Raw genomic sequence first — 22,030 nt, 5'->3', positions numbered from 1 at the left:
GCCCCCACGACAGCCCCACCGCGTCCTTGTCATCGCTGAGCTCACCTTCTCTGTGTTCGCCGATGTCGCTTCCTCTATTGATTCGCCGCCGGTAAGCCTCGCCTCCTCTGTTTGCAGTTTCGCCTTCCTCTTCTGCTTGCTGGTTTATTGTTTGCTGGAGTGGATTTATTTGTTATTTTTTATTTTCTGTTCATGATTTTTGGATTTATTTGTTTGCTGGATTCATGATTTTCATTTATTTTGATTTTCTGAGGATATTTTTATTTATTTGTTATTCGTTGTTTCTAATTTATTTGTTATTTTTTGTTTCTGATTTATTTGTTATTTATTCATGATTTTGTTGCTGATGCTATTGTTTGCTGAGGATCCGAGGTTACTGTTTGCTTGTTGAAGTTGAGGAAGAGAAGGGATCAATGTTTGAGATGCTTTTGTATTGAAATATAGTTGTGGTGATTTTGTTGTCAACTGAGATTGGAGCTGTGGTGGTTTTGCAGCCATGAAGTACCTGCTTGGAACAATGTTGGCATGGACTAAACATTGATGCCAATAACTATAGGAAGATTTTTTTTGAGATAATGTACTTCATAAGAATGTCTAAAAATTTGAAGGTATATTTTTTATGGTTGAAGATTTATTTTGTTAAATGTAATTTATACTGTGTGATTTCTGTGTTTATTTAGTTTAAAATTTATTAAATTTAAATATTAAAAATTATATATTAATTTTTTATAATTTTATTTTATATTTAACTAAACCGGTTGAATTTCGGTTGAACTACAGTCAAATCACTGAACCGTTGAACCGGTCATTCTACCGATTTATTAATCGGTTTGGTTTTCGCAACCTGGTCGACTAGTTGTATATCTTGTTTGAATTGCATATTAGTTAATTTTGAATTATTAATGTGTATTATGACGTACTTATATGGTTCAGATTGGGATGCATTAATTGAAATTGGATGACATCGTTTTTTATGGTGATGGCCTTGCCCCTGTCATGGTTATCCTCTTCTAGATCCCTATAGGGGTGTTCAAAACCGATCCGGACCGAACTAAACCGACGAACCGAACCGAAAAAATTAAAAACCGAATTAACCGATAACCGAAAAAACCGAAAAAACTGATTTTGCTGTTTTTTGTCCGGTTCGGTTCGGTTTTCGGTTTTGAATCTGAAAACCCTAACCGAACCGGTTAGTATAAAACCCTAAACGTTTACTCTACCCTAACCCCCAAATCCACAATCCATAGTTCCATACCCTAACCTTCAGGCTTCAGTACTCATCGCTCCCTCTTCTCCAAATCTCCACACCTGCCGGCTGCCGACCTGTGCCCAGCCAGCCAGCCACCGCTCCCTCTTCAGTACTCATCGCACCCAGCCACCCACCATCGCTCCCTCTTCATGCCAACACGAAGCCACGCCGTCGCAAGTCAATATGGAGCCCAAGTCACCGATTCAGGTAATGTTTACCATTTGCATTCTGTTCATTAGTGTTGATTTGTTGCTACTGTTGATTTGTTGATTTGTTGCTAAGTTTTGTTGCTGGCTCAGTGTTGAACTTCTTACACTGTGAAAAATAACAAAATAGTTGAGGAGAAAAAGATGAACTACGTGCAATTGGCCGAGTAGACACGACTAACAAATTTGATATTCAAAATTGATATTTTTGAATTTATAATTTTTTAAATTTCATATATTTGACCACCAATTTTATATATCTGAGTATCTGACCACCAATTTTTGGCTAAGTTTTGTTGATTTGTTCATTAGTGTAAGTATTAATGGTTCAATTTTTGGCTAAGTTTTGTTGCTGGCTCAGTGGCTTGCTGTTTAATAGTTGAATATATTGGAAATGTCCTGCTTACTGCGTTGCTGTTTAATGGTTCATGTTATTGTTGTTTAGTGGTTCATTATATTGGAAATGTCCTGCTTGCTGCCTTGCTGTTGCTGGTTGCTGATTAATTGTTGAATGTTGATAACTTGGTAATTTATTTGTTGAATGCTGATTAATTGTTGATTAATTGTTGTGCAATTTATTGCTGGTTATTAATTTATTTCTTGTTGTGTTTCTAGCCTTGATTTATTGTATTTATGTAGTTTGACGCCAGTTCAAGTGAGAATATGGGCGAATCCAGATTGCCGCCAGTTTCTCTTCCGAATGAAATCCACAAGCATCAGATCTCCGAGTGCATTGTTCAATGCTGGTTCTGTGCTTAATGATTTAAACTTCAGCTGCTTGTTTATTGCTGGTTCTGTGCTTGTTTATTGCTGGTTCTGTGCTTGTTTAAACTTCAGTTGAGTTTATTACTTTCTGTTGAGGACTTGTTGGAATCAGTTTATTGATACTGGAATATTGTTCAGTCTATTTTATTTTTTCAATCTATTTTATTGTTCAGTTTATTGAAATCAGTTTATTGTTCATTTTATTGTTCATATTATTGATGCTGGAATATTGTTGGAACAAGTCACACTTTGATCTTCAATTATTCTTACCAGATGTCAAGTGTAATTTCCAATATAATATCTTCTTTGAGCAGAAGGTGGTGTTATGGTGTAGTTGATTTACCAGATTATCATAATTTCATAGCTGATTTATTATATTTCCATTGATTTTTGAATTGTAGGGCTCATGTTTGGGGCAGTTTTGCTTATGTTATGAAGGGCGTAAGCATGTCATTGAAACAACTTATCTTAGAGATTATGGCATCATGGATGGTAACCAGGTTAGTGAATGTTTAGGCTTACAATTTCAGTGAGGGGAGCTGGAATGCTGGATTGATGTCATTGTTACCCTGTTAATCCATTCATCTCAATGTCTGTTGTACTTACTCCATTCCTCTTGACTCATGATATCTATATATTCAATTCTGATACATTGTTAGTTTGTTACCCTGCTATTAATCCATTCATCTCAATGTCTCTTTATTATTAGAATGTATAACTAGATTAGAATGCTTTTCTACTAGTGCTATATTATTATTATTATTATTATTATTATTATTATTATTATTGTTAGCTATTGTGTATTGTCGATTTCAATATTATGATTTGTGAAATAATATGGTAGTATTTTTTTAATTGATTGAAAAAATCGAACAAACCGAACCAAACCAAACCGAATTTAATTGGTTTGGTTTGGTTCGGATGGCTTCGAGAAAAAAATTGAACCAAACCGAACCGTACTTTAATTAAACGATCGGATCGGATGACTTTTCTCTCGAAAACCGAACCAAACCACACCGCAAACACCCCTAGATCTCTATGTATCCGAATATTGTTAGGCATAACGTGTGTGATGATTGAATTATCCTGCTTTGGCAGCAGTTTTTTAATGTGGCTTAAACCATGCGGGGGCATTAGGAAGAAGTTCTAAGGTGACATTCCTCAATATACCAACAATCTTTTATGGGGACCTGTGAAGTTAAGCGCCAATGTAACGATGCAATTAGTAGTTGGGATACTAAAATTGCATTTGATCACGATACGAGTTGCCGGGACGGAGAAGAGTATAGATGGTGCTCTGTTTTTTACATAAAGATGTTTTCCAACAATTTTATAGAATTTTCCTTTGCATAGAACATTAAAAAAAAATATCGTTATCCTTTATAAGTACAACTAAAATGTTTGAGTAATTCCCAAGAAACACGAGAAATAATTACACACCTTTTAGTTTGTCAATTTTACTATGGCTAAGTTTATGGTGACTATGATGGATATAATATACATGTTGATTGTTGATCCTCTAATGAGATTGGGGCACATAACAAAACATAGACTTTATACTCTTTGTTGAGTTAAAGGAGAGATTTAATTACAGCCAATGTGGTGCTTATATACACCATGAAAAACAATCAACTATTTTACGTGACATATATATAAAAAATATCCATCAATTAATCATTTTATATAGAAATATATATTTGATATTTAATAAAAAAATTATTACTTTACTGTAAATAAATTTGATTATTCGTTTATTTTATATTTGATTATTCTGATGGTTAATTAGTTATTAGTTAAAAAATATATAAATATACATAAATACATAAAGACACCAAAAAAAACATAAGTACATAATAATTAATTTAGTAGTTTATTTTTAATATACATTTAATAATTTTGTAAAAAAATAAATAAATGATTATTACGTAATGCAATATTTTACCCTAAACAAATTAAATTTAAAATATTAATAAAAAGAAATATTAAAAGGCAAAATGCTAGCATTTGTGAAGCTTCCACACAAACTTGAAGCATTTAACAACCACGTGTTCCAAGTGTGGCGAATTGAGCAAGAAGAACCTTGCGATTATTTTGATGTTGGGGTGTTTGGTGGTGCTTTTTTGTTCATGGTTGTTGACTTTTGGATTGCGGTGATAGTATCATTTGGGATCGATTAGGGATAAGAGAGGATATGGAGTTAAAAGCACTGTTGATAGGCATTGAGTATGAGGTGCACAAATTAAACTTTTTTAAATGGGACTCTTTAATTTGTTGCACATGAGTGGTGGTTTGTTGGAAATTTGGAATAAAAAAAAAATTTGGATCTCGCTCAAATCCTCAATCCCCACGCCACCGTGAAGCTCCCTGGCGTCATCCCTGCTGCATTCAATTCAATTATTAGAGTAACTTCAATGATAATTTTTATTTTAATTTTATTTTAAGTCCTATAAGGGAGTAAAGAATTTAACGTAGTTTTAATGTTTGGACCATTAAATAATTTTATAATAAAATATATTTTTTATTTTTTTAATAATTATTAAATAAATTTTATTTAATTTTAATTATAAATTAATTTTTTATATATTATTTAACTATAAAATTTATCTTTTATTTTATAAATTATTATTTTGTTATACATCTATTATGTTTATTAATTATTAGACAAAAAAATAACAATGAAATAGATCTTCTATTCATTAAGCATAATTTTTATAAATATTTGACAATGTAAATTAATGAGTATTTTTATTTAGATCCGTTACATTTGTAAACATTAGAAAAATCGTATTTTTTTGGTAATTCGATCATTGAATGTCGCACGACAATATATGTTTTTTCAAAATTCAATAGATTAAAAATGTAATACAATTGATTGAATTGCGTTATAGAATGTGAGTTTTTTCTTATTCAATCTATTGGTAGTATTATTCAATCTATTAAATTTCGCAAAGCGGGTATTTTCTTATTCAACTAGCCTTATTAACACTACCAATCTATTTCTATTAGGATCCCGTTAAGGAGACAATGGATTATTTTCACTAAGGATCGAACTCTTGACCTTTCAAATCTAGTGCTTTAATACCATATCATGATACCACTCATCCCAAAAACTTCAACTGATAGAAAAATGTAACACTAATAATTATATCTCTAATACTCCATAAATCTCCATTGTATACATTGTATAAATATTTCATTGGCTCCTCATACTTTCCCTTTCTATTAATATATAAAATAAGCGATAGTAGTAGGTTAATTGATTGACACGTGTCATAGCTAAATACTTGACAACTGCTATGTTTAGTTATTTGACAAGTGTTTACTTTAACTATATGATAAGTGGCATCTAAAAAAGTAAAGGTAAAGTAGAAACTTCAAAGCATATATAACGAGAAGAAGAACTTGGCTTTGGGTAGGTTCTTTTTTTTTGGGATCTGAATTCAAACATGAAATTTGAATGAATATTTCAAATAAAAACTTACTGTATAAATTTAAAGAAGGGTTTTATAATTCAATTCTATTCTTGACTTTTTCTATCTCTCTCTTCTCTTTTTACTTTCTTGGACTCTCTCTTTCTTTATCAATCTGATTGGTTCAAAATACAGAGATATCATGGGAGAGGAAGAAGGAGTTCGCTGGTGATAAAAACAATAACTGGCAGAGAAGATAGAAAATAGTGGTGGTTAGTGCTATGGTTAGGAGAGCGTCCGGTGAAGAAATTAATTCTATTTACTATGGTGTAAACATAAATAAAGAGTACATTTAATAATACCCATAATGAATATAATAAAGAGTATATTTAATTATAAATAAAAAATAATAATTATAAATATTTTTTATAAATTATTAAAAAATCTCATTATAAGTTATNCTAAAGGTTAATTCTTTTTAATAATATTAGTTAATATTTTGTGCTAATAAGTTATTTTTATATTATTAAAATTTATATTTTAAAATTTATAATTCAGAATTTAATTTTTAATATTTGAAATTAATAAAATATTTTTCAAAAATATAATATTTTATATGCTAGTTAGCGTTTAATCCATTGAATACGATAATATCCAGTTTATTGATTGATTTTCATATAAAAATATCTTTGTTTTATTTAGGGTTTAATTTTGGTTAAACATCAATTATTAAATAACTATATTATTATTGGTTGAAATTAAATTTTTTATTAAATAATTTAATAATTATTACATAATGTACAAAATATATGATGAGAATATGAGAAATTGAGTGTCGTCTTTTTTATAAAAAATATCATTTATCGTATATAAGTTATGATAGAAATATTTGATTTTTATTATTGATTAAAAGATAATAGATTTAATTGCGATGATTAATATAATTTATTATTATTATAGTTATTATTATACATTTAATGTATACATAAACCATGTAAAAAGCACATTATTACTTATCAATATATCAATATTCATAAAAAAATTATATATTATTTTAATATTAAATATTTTAATGTTATAATAAGCTTTTTATTTACTTTGATATGTTTATAAAATTTTTGAATATTTTATATGTTAAAACTATTTATTATAATTTTTTTTCATAGAAATAAGTCTTGGTTTTGTGATGGCGATACCCGCAAAATACTATGTACCAATATAGCGAACCTTAAATAATGGCGTGTGGTTATAACCTTCTGGTTAATCAATATGTCGTAGCCGCGATCATGTCAATTCAGTTGCAGTTGTCATTTGCGACCGTCACAATGACTTATCAACTCCACTTCAAAAGATCATGCCACTAACCTGAAATTTAAACTTTGGCTCGAATTATTCGTAATTTTTTAAAGTTAAAGAATTCCATTCTTCTTTTAGGCTATGTTTGTTCGAAAGGAAAATGGAAGGAAAGAAAGGGAGGAAAGAAAATGGAAGGAAAATGATTATTTTCTATTGTTTGATTGAAGAGAGAAATTAGAGAGGAAAAAAAAGGGATGGAAAGAAATTGGTGGGCTTATCAATTTTTTTTCTCTTCAATAGAAAATAGAGAGAAAATTAATTTTTCTCTCTTTACTTCCAATACTACCCTTTCACTTTTTTCAATATATTTTATAATATAAGGGTAAAATTGTCTTTTTATAACTTTTTTCCTTCTTATTTTCCTTCTATCCAAACACATCTAAGAAAAATAAAAATCCACTCAATTTCGTTCCTTTCCTTTCTATTTCTTTCCTCTCTATTTCTTTCCTTCCAACCTATGATGCGCGGACACGGGACACAACACGACACGGGACACGCTGACACGCGAATTTTAAAATCTCTTAAGACACGGGGACACGCATACATATAAAATATAAAGTATTTTTTGGATAAATCGTAATGATATTTTGATATTTTATTGATATTAAAATATAAATTTTTTTAAAAATATTTTTAATGTCTTATTTTAATTATATCAAGTATTTAAAATATTTTTTGTTCTGATAAATAAGAATATATATTAAGAATAAGACTGGACATACTGACATGAGATGGTATTTAGGTGTGTCCAAGCGTGTCCGAAAAAAAAATTTTATTTTTTATTAAGACACCGTTGGACACAGTAGACATGCGTGTCGGATGAGTGTCGATAAGTGTCGTGTCCAAAATGTGTCCGACACGCGGAAACGGCAACTCAGTGAAGTGTTCGTGCTTCATAGCTTCCAACCAAACATATTCTTAGTGATAACGTAAGTAAATAAGAGTAATTCGTCCACACTGTTTCCTTTCATAAGTGATGGCTATGGAGTCTCCAAAGAAATAATCCCTCCATCTCCGTTACACGTCATGGTTGCTACACATGCATGCCAACAACTTTGTTTATATTTAAAGATCATGCAAAAATCTACATTTTCAAAACTTTGCCGAGCCTTATGTGAAGTACGACAACTACCGCGAGAACTATACCTGTGAAGGTTTAGGCATTGTTACCATACAACTCCGAAAGCTGAAACAAGTACCCATATCTATTTCATCTGCCTGGCTTTTTTGTTATAATTCATCGTGCGAATATTAACTACTAAATAGACACCACATGAAAAAAAGCTAGTTACTTAATCAGATTGTTTATTCCGACACCCTGTTTTTACCATTGTGGGGGCATACTTCAAGTGAAAGACTTCACCTTCATTCTTGTTTTAAGTCTCTTAGTTATGTCTTTATTTAATATACTTAAAGTATTTGGTGCGAAAATGCCTATCAAATTCATCTCTGAAATTCTTTTTCTCAAAGAAACATTAAATGGTTAAACTGATCTCCAAAAAGTTAGGTAATGTTATGTGCATTTCTTCATTGTATAGGAGTGTAGCTATTTATTGTAGTTAAACCATATTTATTTCAGTGTTTCTCTTCATATCTTCCAATTAATATGACAAATTTCTGTACGTATATGGCTAAAGACTCAACTATATAAATACCTGAAACCGCTTCCAAAAGATAAGTTAATGAAGTTCTTGTATCTTTTTTAGTATACGAATGAAATATGTCAATGATTAAAAAAAATTTATGTTTAAATATAAAAAATACTTGACAGGTTTTGCACAAATTAATGTCTTCAAATATGTAAATACTTTTTATTTCATGACAAATAAATAATAAACCAATAGTATATTTATAGTGAAAAATTTAGATAAAAAACATGCGATCTTAAGTTTAAAATTCACCTTAGTCAAGGTGACGTGTTTTTCTATTTGTCATATGTCGTTTTTATTTCAGATTATTTAGTAAGCAACATATATATGTATAAGTTACTATATTTTAATTTCATCTAATTTCATTGATTGTCTTTTATATTAATATTTTGGTCGAGTCAAATAATTCTAGAATCATTCTGCGTATTATTGAACAAACTAAAGAGAGTACATTTTTTTTTTTGTATTAAAAGGGAGTACATGTTATTAGTAATATTTGTAATCTTTTTTGAACAAGCAAAAAACAATAAAATAACAATGAAACTAAGCTTTGGCTCGCATAAATTTGTTTATCTATGTCCAGACAAAGAAGTAAGTCTTAAAAATCTATGGACATTACTCAAGGTTTTTTTTCCAGGTATAAACATTACTCGATTTTACATGGGAAAATTGGACGAGGGATGTTGGCAGGCGCAATGGCATAAGGCAAGTTGGGTTGTTGGGCCAAACACACTAAAAAAAATAGTTCTAAATACAGCTAATTAAAAACTTATCACTCCTCAATTACTTGGCCCTACAAAGTTAATCCAACAATAAGCGTAGTAAAGCCTGAATCTGTGAAACGGCCCGTTACATGACTGAGAGTCCAGCGAGCCGAACAAACACAATGGCAGTGTCACTCTCTTCATCTCCTTCGACACAAAGAGATTTAGCCTTATATGCATACCTTTTAGAGGTTCTTTGTTACGATGGGTTACTGCACCGTGTGAGATACCATCGCCGGCGAATACACCCTCGTCCTGCCATAGGAAAAATCCTAAACCATTGTTTTCAAGTCATAGTTATGTATTCCGACCTAGGTATTCACAATTGGAGTTGCCCCCCAACCCTGCTAATGGGTCGAAACACAAGTAAACCTCTGCCAATTAGAATTACTTAAATTATAATAGCATTCACTTAGTTTCCATTAGCTTACTTTCAGATCTAACTTTGTTACCCTGGTTTTGTTGTAGGAGGGATTTGAAGGAACCTGGACACCCAATTACAACCTCGTCTTTGGCTGAATACATCTCCCAAATTGAAGCTGACATCGCCGACGTTAGATTTGTTATCTGAAACCAAAAGCTTCTAAATGAGAATTATGTGAAACTGGTGAAAGAGATGATAAATCAGCAAGTTGTATCACCCCACATTGGAATTAACTCTCCAAAAGTAGGGAAGACCACCATGATCGAAGGGACCATTGGAAAAAGTGGAGCAACCTTAAGGACGTACAAGCGATGAAGCGAAAGAAAAATGCTAGTCCCACAACAACTGGGACCGATCCTAATTCTGACTATCTCCCAATTCCGACGCCGCCATCTAGTCCAGAAGCAGCACCTTCCACTTGAAGTGCAGAAACAAATAGAGGCATTCTGGATCGACCCCTACCCCAAAGGGAGAAACCCCAAAGGGAAGGAGGAAACTATTTAACTCGGGGAGCATTTCTGGGGTGGGCCAGAGCAAGAGAGAAAAGACTCACATCACTAGCAGCTCCATCCCAGTAGTCCAATAAGCTGAACAACAAAACTTCCTGCAGATTCGTCATGTCGATAGGAGCCAGTAGGGGAAGGAGATTGGGGAAAATAACCTTATGCTTAATAACTGGTGTATAAACCATAATATTTGGATTTTGAGAATTATTTAATAACTGCACACGAGATTCTCCTTACAGGATATGTCATTAACTTTCTTCCCCACGAAGGACATGAAGATTGTAGGCCTTGATCTATGCGCTGCGGCATACATATTCAACACGAAACTTGACCAAGAGTAAGTCTCACCACTGATTGTAGTAGTTTTCGGTGGCATAATATACTGAATAGATAAGTTGAAATGTCAGTTGTGTGCATTGTTTGTCACAGTTGGTTCTACTGCTATAGCAGCAACATTTTTCATTCCAATTTTCATACTAATGCATGTTTTGTTGGAGACATCTGTTATAAATGATATGCATTTTTTGTTAAGAAGAATAGTCATCCACATTCTTGAGCTCATGTTATAACTAATTCGAAGTAAATCATGCTTGCTAATACTGAACACCGTAGCAAGCTTCTTGTTCGAAGCCCGCACTGTACTATTACCAGGGGTTCTCTCAGAACTCTGCAGTCAAGGAAGTCCGTGGTCAACGACGTGAGTACAAAATTAGTAAAAAAGCCATGTACATGATCCCCAAGTCTCCAGTTGCATGATTTTGCTGAAGTGCATATGCCTAAGTATTATGCATTGTGTATGTTTACAGATGCTGATTCTGCTTGCCTGCATGCTGGCTGGAAACTCCACTAGGATTCATTGGTTCTTGCCGACAACCTTCTCAGTTTGTGGACTTTCTATGAACATTATCTTCTAATAAATATATTTTCCTTATTTCTGCCGCTAATAATTGGTTGAAATAAATAACGTAAATTTTTACATGATCAAGTTGTTGCAGGTAATAAACTAATTTCACCCATTTAAACTAATTTTATTTATTTTAAGATTTGTTGGTTTTTTTCCCCAAACCCTATAAATTAATTAGAACTTATAGCACTTTTTTATTCATTATTAAAATCATACATTTTTTAAGGCCATCATTGAACTTTGTCGTTACAGCAAATTGCCACTGGAAGGGGACCAATTCCGCATGCGACACTGAAGGCCATCCGGGAGGATTTTATGGGCAAAGCCAATCGGGTATGCAAGGTAAGTCCCGATAAGATTTGTAATGTCGTTGTTAACCCCTAATTGATTAAGCATGTGAATATTCTGTTGTTGGTTTCTGCTGGTAGATTTATTGTCCCATTTGGTGCATGGACATTAGTTTCTGTTTGTGATTGACGTCATTCGTAGACAGTTTGTGTACCTAGACTCCCAAGCCTCAGAAGATGATAGACCTAAGCGGCTTCAACAGCTTAAAAAAGTGGCATGGTCTATCAATCCGCGTTAAAACTAATTTCTCCATTACATTTTATTCAAAAAGCAACATTAATAATTAACTTTTTGTGCACGGCCTGATGCAACAATAAGGCCATCTTCATGGAGGAGGCGCTAGACAGTGATGATTGGTATGATGACTCGACAAATCCTAGGATTCTGTGCAGTGACTACGAGATAATAGAGCCTAAGGTCAGCAGGCAGGACCCCAGAAGGTACCCCTACACTCCATCTACTTCTGCTGGGGCTAACTCATAGTTATGATCTGCAAAGAAAGACTTCATATCTTCCACTTTCCACACCTCTTGTTTAGATGAACCACAAACCTAGCATTACAATTGGTTATTGTAATTTGTTTTTGTGCCCGCTGTCTATCAGTCCTCTCATAATGTTTCTTATCGCGCAATCCTTCTCTATTGCTAAAGAAAAATTTTCTCACAACATTACCTTCATTATCTTTCTCTAAATCTCCCTTTCGAACCGCAAACCCAGTAACCCGTGCATATTCCACATACCTTGCATATGCCTCCTCAACCGAATCGAACTCAGCAATAGCCAAATCTTCTGTTGTTACCCCTGCCTCGCAGGAATTGGAATGATTTGGTTCTTCAACTGATCTCACCATCACCGAACTAGATCTTTGATCTTTTGCATCATCTGCTACCTTACTACTTTCTTCAGTATCCAACAATGTCATGTTGACTTCTTCTGGTTGTCCCGACTCAAGCCCTAGTGTCTCACATTCGTCAGTCTTCGATTCCGTGTTCCATCCGTCACTCCACTGCTCAGAGAACTCTGAGCTACTTTCTGAATCACTGTCCATCTCACGCCACCAAATACCTGAATAGGCAAAGAATTTGTCAGCTGGCAAGTCAGACAAAAATAGCATGGTAACTAGGCATAAAACATACATCTCGAAAACCTTTAATTAGCATCCAAAAGAACCAACACAAGGATCTACTTATACTGTGTTTAGAACACCTTGAGAATAGCTATCCATCAAGAAAAAAAATTTTTTATTTGGTTTGGAGTACAAGAAAAATATCATTTTCAAATCTCAAGTGAATTTCAATTCTCACTTAATGTTCAAACTAAATCAGACCAAAAATTATCTAATTGCAAGTTTATTATTACTAAATATTGAAATGTCAAAATTATTCTTAATAAACAAATAAAGAAAAGACAAATAGATAACCACAAGGATAAAAAGAGTAAAGTCCAAAAAATTCATTTTATTCATGCAATTAATTGTTTCAAATCATGAATTTATATTTGAAATAAAGTTAGAATTTACTTCTTAACAAAAATAGAATTCTTTTCTCAATTTAATCCTTTCCGTCCACACTCAATAAAAATCATATATGTGCAAAGGAAAGTATGTTTGATCCAAAATGCTTATGTTAGGGTAGAAATACAGACAAAATCCCGCAATTCATAAGCCATAACTCTGAATCAGAATGACAAAAAAACAAAAAGTTTAACTCTGCAGAGGCTTAATTCCTAAATACCATTGTACCTAAAGTGTACTCTATGGAAATGCCATTGTACCTAAAGTGTACTCTATGGTACCTAAAGTGTACTCATATTACGCAATAAAATTTGGTACTCTAATATTAATTTATGCCAACACAACTTCTTCATTATTTCAGTTCTTTAACATTTCCTATATCTCCTACATAGTTTTCACAATGACAAAATGTCCACAAGAATCCAAGTAATTGCATTAACTAAGTATTAGAGAACATTTATATGCCACGCTTGAAGATGTTAGGCTCAATTACTATGGAAACAAATTCATACAAATAATTTAGTTCCAAATTACCACATTTTGGTACACTACTTACTCCGCCAACAAATTTTGCACTACAATATTGGGTCAAGTCATAGCATATGGTAAAAGGCGTCTTCTGTACATTGTTTTCAGGCACACATCTCTCCCTTAAAATAGTATCTAGCGAAAACTATACCAAACAAAAGAAGATTAATCCAATTGACACTAACAATTACATCTAAACACATCGAAACTTCATCTACTCGCATACCATGCACATATACCTAAATTCTTTCCACAGAAAAGGCACCGAGCCAGGGACAGATGTAAGTAAAACACACATAATTGATAAAAATTTTTTACTAGATCACCAGTTGCTTTGTCTTCGCCAGTCACTGCTACCCTGCCCATGACATCTATCTTCTTTGACCATGAGTACTACCGACAAATAGTTCTCCGATATCTTCCTGCAATCTCAATGGCAGTTTTCTATTGGATTCCCACTTTTCCTTTTCTTGTAGCAGATCACAGACAATATGAATGCCAATGCTTGCTATAATGATTGGTCTTTTCAAACCCAAGAAAATCCTAACTCATGTAATACCTCAGTATCCATAGAAGATGTGATAACATGTATTTTTTTATTTTTCTAGCATAGAAAAATAATTTCTCCTGAATTTCCGTTTAAATGGTTTATCATAATTATTAGTCTTTTTACTTGTTTAAACACATTAACTCAATGTCAAACTTACTTTAAAGAAGTCAGGTATTTACATTTAATTGGCAACTTGCTTGTTGTCACTATATCCATGGTAACATAACAGGTACCACCTAGATGGATATGCTTTTTCTTTGTATAAATCTTAAGGTTCTGATACCATAAAATTAAATTATTTTTATCAAATTTTAAAGATACCAATATTTAAATAATAAATAATGACATCTTTGAACGGAATACACAAAAAAATAGGTGTTTGCTTCGGTACGATGATAAATTCATTCATACCGATACGTTTAAAATATGAACAAATAACAAGAAGCCACGTAAAATTTATTTTCTACATCAGCACCTAATTTTAAAAAAAAAAAATATATATTATATCACCACTTTTATCAAAATCTCTTATAATTTAAAAAAATAAAAAATATTTTTTATTTAATTTTTTAAAAAACTTAAATATTCTTCCTTTTATATTTTAGATAAAAATGACTTTTTTTAGATTAATCAAATTATTTAATTTTACGGTTGCAAAATTTAAATAATTTAAACAATAAAAATAAAAATAAAAATACATTTAATAAAATTATTTCTCTCTCCATAAACCCTAACAATCATTCATACCAAAAAATTAAACAAATCTAAAAAATACTAAAAAAAATTACTTTATTCTCTGTTTTGTGATTTTTCCCTCAACCTTCGTATCTCTTCTCTGTGATTGTATCTTCTTCTCGTCTCTTCAATAGCCGCTTCTCCCGATAAAGAAGATAAAAAAGCTTCCTTCATGGCGACCTATCGAGGTCACCGCGGCTTTCGCGCGCCTCACCCAGCCGAGGAGAACGTGCCTCAGAGAGCGTGGCTGTCTTCCTCGTTCCAGAGCGCGTCGCCGTCTTCCTCGTTCTAGAGAGCGTCGCCAGAAGACCATCTCCAGTAGAGAATTCATCCCAATTCCTGTTTATGGCCCACCTGTCATAAAAAGTAACTCCACATCAGCTTTTGCGTCATAAACAGTAAAAAGGAACTCAAAACATCTCTCTCTTCTCCATTAGAAGGAACTAACTGTAGTCCTTGTTGTTGTAACACCCTACCATTCAGAGTCTTATGCTTAAGTCATAATTCAGAGATGGCAAGGTATTACGACCTCTAAAATAAAAATTTAGTATGTATAGTAGTATGAATGATTGATTATAACTAAGAGCCTTTATAGAAAAAGGGGTAAACAAAAATCGAAATCCTAAAGCGCAACACTCCAATCGATAACGTAACGAATGAAGGATAAACAAACGCGAGATTATATATATACAAAGGAGTGTCAAAAACAGGAATATCAAGACTCAAAATCCGGCTGCGAAGATAACCGGTCCGAGCATAGCAATATATACATATGATATAACCGGTCCGAGCATAACAATATATACATATGATAAAAATAAGGAAAACCCAAAGGAAACCCAAAGGGACACAAATACATAAAACCTATTCTCCAAAATCTCCCATAAGAGGAGTCATCTCAGTTTGTATTGTTTAATGGAGATAAAAGTATCTAAGCAAAACATATAACCCAAAACATAGTCCCGAGAACAAAGGATCTTCGCAAATCTAGAAGTCTCCAGCATGCCTCAGCGGGAAACCTCACGTCCTGCATCTGAAAACCACAAAATCCGCATGGGTGAGAACCAGAGGTCCCCAGCATGGTAACAGCTTCCACATATATAATACATAATAATAGAGGAAAGCAAAAGGCAATCCTAGAACTTCCTCCAGATAATATCAAAGCTTATAAACAAGCTAAACCATAAAGGGCATCTGACCAAAGATCCTTCCGTCTAACTAATACTTCCCTTTCCAATTCCTTCAGACCTCCCAACCACCAGCAGGAGTATAATGTAGCAAACACAGTTATATCAAGCAAGAAATATACAATTAGGAACAAGTAAGGCATTTAGACAATTAGCAAATAATATGCAGTCAAATAGGCAATCTCAAACAATTCATATAGTATGCATATGATGAATGCCTGTCCCTAGTGGCTGATGATATCATCTGTCGGTTATAGGGCCAACCCGACAAGTCCTGGTAGCTAACCATTGGACTTTCCCTCTGTCACGCATCCCCAACTCGAGTTATACTCATCATAAGCTTGATCATAATCATGATCTATATCCATCACCTTCACTGGTGAATATTTACGGGGGCGAGCTCATCCGGGTCTTTCACAGTGTCCGGCCACACTTATGACATAGGGTTAAAAGAGCTTCGAGTCTCAACCTGAAGCACGTGGTGGCTAGCCACTGCTTCCTCCCAGGGAAACTCTCATCTCCAATAGTGGAAGTGCAACATTCACAATTCATTCAACAGCATATATGCATTTATACGTAGCCATAATTATAGCTCCGCCGTAGCACGGCAATAATCTAGCCATCCGGCTCACGGTTAAATCTATAACCAACCAATCGGCATCACGGTTAAATCCATAACCAGGCATCTCATTAACAATTACGACTTTTCGGCCCATTGCATAACAAGCACTTCCACTGCCATCCTCCGCCTCTCACATAATCATCTTTGATCCTCATTGATCATTCATTTTTCCCTTGCTTCAGTCGCAAGTTATCACATCCCCTAGCTCCTTTTCCCATTGCTAGGCATATCATAATGATTTAAGATATAAATGGTGAGATCGGAGGCTTAGAAGTATGAGATTTGGCTTTTAAAACTCAAAAATCAACTTTGGGATGAAAACAGGACCACGCGTGGATGGCCACAAAACTCATCGACGCGTATGCGTCATGCACGCTAATGCGTGGATTGAAAATTCGCCAATCGACGTGCACGCGTCAGCCACGCGTACGCGTGGGTACTTTTGTTCCCCAAGCACAAATCTGGCACAGTTCTGGCACAACTTTTTGGAAAATGGCTGGGCATTGGGTGCAGCACACCGGCGCGCGCGCGCACACCACGCGCACGCGTGGATGGCGCTTTCTGGAAGAATGGCGCGTACGCGCCAAGTGCGCCTACGCGCGGGGGATCATTCTGCTAAAAATTTTCTAAGTTAAAAACTGCAGAATTCACAGATTCAACCCCCAATCTTCCGACGGACATAACTTCCTCATTTTAAATCGTTTTTCACCCGTTCTTCGAACCACATGGACATCCCGGATACAATTTCATTTCTAAACAGATTTGGCACAAAACAGAGATCCGTAGTCCAAGTTATGTCCCGTCAAAGTATGTCTAAAAACCAAGTTTTTCATAAAAATCACAAAGTGCCATTTTCAAAACAAGTCATTTTTAACTCTTTTCAAAATCAATCAACACATGCCAATTTCATCCATTTTCTTTGAAATCAATCAAAATATATCAAATTCAACACCAAGCCTCCTCAACTCACACATGGACACTTTACCACAATTTACAAACTCACTATCCCATCATTTTAACCCACTTCACCCAAGTGGTTCAAACCCAAACACATTGACATATTACTTACCCTTCCTCATGCCAATTTTCAACAACACCAATTCCAATAAATCATCATTATACACAATCAATATCATACTCACCATCAACATAGTTCAACCCACAATTCAACCATAACCAATCATTAAGCACATATCACAACATGCATATTCCTCATACATCATACTTTCAAGGCAACAATAATCATCATCACATATATGACCAAATCATATATCTCAACCATTCAACAACATCAACAATTCAATGCCTATCTTAGGGCCTCTAACATAAGTATTTCCTACCACATTACATATTAGACACGAGAAACCGAGACCATACCTTAGCCGATTTTCCAAGCTCAACCGGAGCACTTCCAAATCACTTATCCACAAGCTCTCAAGGCCTCAACACCTCCAAGAACAGATTTTTCACCACCAAATCCTTTTTTCAAGCTTTTCAAAATCACCACTCAAGCTCCAATATTCACACATACACAACCTAAGCCACAATCATCATACCCATACACAACATCTCAATACCCAAACATCATAGAACAATAAATTACACTATGGTTGAGAATCTTACCACACCCAAGGTCCAAGGAGACAATTTTAACCTTCACTTTCAAGAGAGTTGGGTCCTATAACATCAAAGAGCCCAAAATCTCAACATTTTTGCTCATAAAACTCGAAATCAAGGCTAGAAATTAGAAGAGAAAAACGTGGTTTACCTCAAGATTAATTGTATGGGTTTTGTAGAGCTTTTCGTGGTGAACGCGTGGCCACAAACGGAGCGGCAATCGGAGCTCTAGATCAAAAGTTATAGTGGTTTGAAGATCAAGTGAGAGAAAGAACTTAAGAGAGTGTTCTTCCCTCCATGGCCTCCATTTCCAATGTGTGAGTGTGTTTAGTAAGGAGAGGGAATGCTGAAAACTAGGATTTTGGTTAAGTTATGTTGGGCCAAGGGCCCACTTTGGGTCCGATTGGCCCAGTTTGACCCGTTCGGTCCAATCTTGGTCCGAATTCTATAAAATTGGTACCGAAATTCTCGTCTCAATCTCATCTATCATATTAAGCCATAAAAATCACATTTTGGACTTTCTAGAATAAATTCTTATTTATGGGTTAATTAGCCGTTAATTAACCGGGTCTTACATTCTACCCACCTATTTGGGAATTTTGCCCACAAAATTCAAATATAGTTACCTGAAAATAAGTGCGGATAATCCGTTCGCATCTCCGACTCAAGTTCCCAAGTGTGTTCCTCAACACCGCCTCGACTCCAAGCCACTTTGACTAATGAAACCTCTTTTCCACGCAACCGTTTGATACTAGTATCATCAATTCTGACTGGAGCCACTGGAAGCGTCAAATCTTCCCTTAACTAAACCGACTCAGGTTCTAACACATGGCTAGCATCAGGTGTGTACTTCCAAAGCTGCGACACGTGAAACACATCGTACAGGTTTGAAAGATGAGGTGGTAGAGCCATCCGATACGCCACCGGTCCAATCCTCTCTAGGATCTGAAATGGACCAATGTATCGAGGATTCAACTTCTTTGCTTCGCCCTACCCACTCCCGTGGTCGGAGTAACCTTAAGGAAGACATGGTCTCCTTCCTCAAATTCTAAGGGTTTTTGCCTCTGATTGGCGTAACTCTTTTGACGACTCTGCGCCGTAAGCATCTTATCTCGGATTTTCTTGACTTGTTCAGTGGTCTCAGCTATCATTTTCGGCCCCAACAAGCCTTTCTCTCCAGCTTCATACCAACATAGTGGAGATTAACATTTCCTCCCATACAAGGCCTCATTCGGAGCCATTCCAATGCTCGCATGATAACTATTATTGTATGCAAACTCCACTAATGGCATATACCGATCCCAACTTGCCGGTTGGTCCAAAACACAAGCTCTCAACATATCTTCTAGTGTTTGGATTGTCCTCTCGGATTGACCATATGTTTGAGGATGGTAAGCCGTACTCAAGCTTAATCGGGTTCCAAAAGCTTTCTGAAATGCACCCCAAAATCTTGAAGTGAAACGAGGATCTCTATCAGAGATTATAGTAGCAGGTACACCATGAAGTCTCACAATCTCCTTTATGTATAACCGTGTTAGCTCCTCAAGGGTGTAAGTCATACGAATGGGTAAAAAGTGAGCTGACTTTGTCAGTCGGTCCACAATCACCCAAATAGCATCAAAACCAGCCCTAGTCCTTGGCAATCCCGACACAAAGTCCATTGCAATACTTTCCCACTTCCATTGTGGAATCTCTAAAGGTTGCAACATCCCGGAAGGTCTTTGATGTTCAATCTTTACCTTTTAACAAGTTAAGCACTTTGAAACATATTCCGCCACATCATTCTTCATACCCGGCCACCAGAACATCGCCTTTAAATCATGGTACATCTTAGTACTTCCCGGGTGAATGGAGAATCCGCTTTTGTGTGCCTCCTTTAAGATATCTTGCCTCAAAGTGCCAACATCCGGCACAATGATCCTACCCTTGAATCTCCATAACCCATCTTTTTCTTTCGGCACTCTCCACTGTTTTCCTTGCTCAATAGCCGGTAACACCTTCCATAACGCCTCATCATTTTGATGAGCCTTTAGGAGTTCGGACTTAAAGTCACTTGAGATTTCTAATCGGCTCAAACACAAAGTTCCGGATACTTCTCGAGTACCAATTTTTAGACTCTCGAATCCCTTGAGCAACTTCTCCTCTTGAAGCATCATCCAAGCCGCATATAACGACTTCCGATGTAACGCATCCGCCACTACGTTCGCCTTTCCTGGATGGTGATTCAACTCAAAGTCGTAGTCTTTCAATAATTCCATCCACCTTCTCTGCCTCATATTAAGCTCTTTCTGATCAAAGAGGTACTTCAAGCTCTTATGATCAGAGAACACTTGGAAATTAACCCCATAGAGGTAATGCCTCCACACCTTCAAGGCAAACACAACCGCAGCAAGCTCCAAGTCGTGCGTAGGGTAATTAACTTCGTGCGGTCTCAACTGCCATGAGGCATATGCCACCATATTATGATGCTGCATCAGCACGCACCCTAGACCCTTTAATGAGGCATCACAGTACACCTTAAAAGGCTCGTTCGGCTCAGGTAACACTAACACAGGTGCAGTGGTCAACTTTTTCTTCAATGTCTGAAAGCTCTCCTCGCACTCAGGAGTCCAAACAAATGGAGTGTCTTTGCGGGTTAACTTTGTCATTGGCAAAGCTATCTGTGAAAAGCCCTTGATAAACCTTCGGTAATAGCCAGCTAAACCCAGAAAACTCCTTATCTCTGTTATGGTGGTTGATTGCTTCCAATCCATCACAGCCTCCACCTTAGTTGGATCTACGGCTATTCCCTTCTTACTCACCACGTGACCCAAAAACTTTACCTCACTTTTCCAAAACTCGCACTTAGACAGTTTTGCATAGAGTTTCTTCTCCTTTAGAATTTGCAACACGGTCCTCAAGTGTTCCGCATGCTCTTCTTCAGTTTTGGAATAAATTAGTATGTCGTCAATGAAGACAACAACAAATTTATCCAGAAACGGACGGAAAACTCTGTTCATGTAATCCATGAATACCGCAGGAGTGTTCGTCAACCCAAAAGACATTATAGTGTACTCGTAATGACCATAACGAGTCCTAAAAGAGATCTTAGGGATATTCTCACCCCTCACCCTTATCTGGTGATAACCGGATCGCAAATCGATCTTAGAGAAAACTCCAGCTCCTTGTAACTGATCCATGAGATCATCAATTCTCGGCAATGGGTACTTATTCTTTATTGTAACCTTGTTCAGCTGCCTATAATCCACACAGAGCCGCATACTCCCATCTTTCTTCTTTACCAGTAGCACTGGCGCACCCCACGGTGAGACACTTGGTCGTATAAAATTCTTACCCAACAAATCCTCTAACTGAGACTTTAGCTCGTTCATCTCTAACGGTGACATCCTATAAGGAGCACTTGAGATTGGTCCCGCCTCGGGCACCAACTCAATAGCAAACTCAACCTCTCGGTTAGGTGGAAACTCATCAATATCATCGGAAAACACTTCCAAAAACTCACACACAACCGGAATCTGCTCCAACCTTTGATCATCACCCGAAACACCCGTGGTTAACAACAGGATACCCTGACATTCGGTTCCGGAACAGTTCACCACCATCGAATTCAAGTAATAATTATTCACCACGACCGGCCTTTCTGTACCCTCCGGCATAAAGTACACCGACTTTGTAGAACAATCAAGCAGGACATGGC

The 22,030-nt window shown here is 35.4% G+C and overlaps 1 protein-coding gene across 5 annotated transcripts in view; it reads left to right on the top strand.

Annotated features, from left to right (window-relative positions):
* Positions 1-9,709: 9,709 nt before the first annotated feature.
* The window catches only part of LOC127748388 (uncharacterized), a 20,027-nt gene continuing 7,706 nt past the window's right edge, over positions 9,710-22,030 (top strand). For 3 of the 5 annotated variants that reach the window (XR_008010498.1, XR_008010497.1, XM_052262798.1), the window contains exons 1-5: positions 9,710-9,765; positions 9,868-10,666; positions 10,942-11,026; positions 11,136-11,210; positions 11,486-11,575. Coding sequence is in view for 2 of the 5 variants with exons in the window: in XM_052262798.1 (XP_052118758.1) it covers positions 10,572-10,666; positions 10,942-11,026; positions 11,136-11,210; positions 11,486-11,575 (345 nt within the window). In the remaining 3 variants the exon portion in view is untranslated. Of the gene's footprint in view, positions 9,766-9,867; positions 10,667-10,941; positions 11,027-11,135; positions 11,211-11,485; positions 11,576-11,661; positions 13,013-22,030 lie in introns of those variants that run through there. The other 2 variants (XR_008010496.1, XM_052262797.1) reach the window with 2 other exon arrangements.

Source organism: Arachis duranensis, chromosome 6 (assembly GCF_000817695.3).
Source record: "Arachis duranensis cultivar V14167 chromosome 6, aradu.V14167.gnm2.J7QH, whole genome shotgun sequence".
In the NCBI taxonomy this organism is placed as follows: Eukaryota; Viridiplantae; Streptophyta; class Magnoliopsida; order Fabales; family Fabaceae; genus Arachis; species Arachis duranensis.
This window is presented reverse-complemented; position numbering and strand designations above follow the sequence as displayed.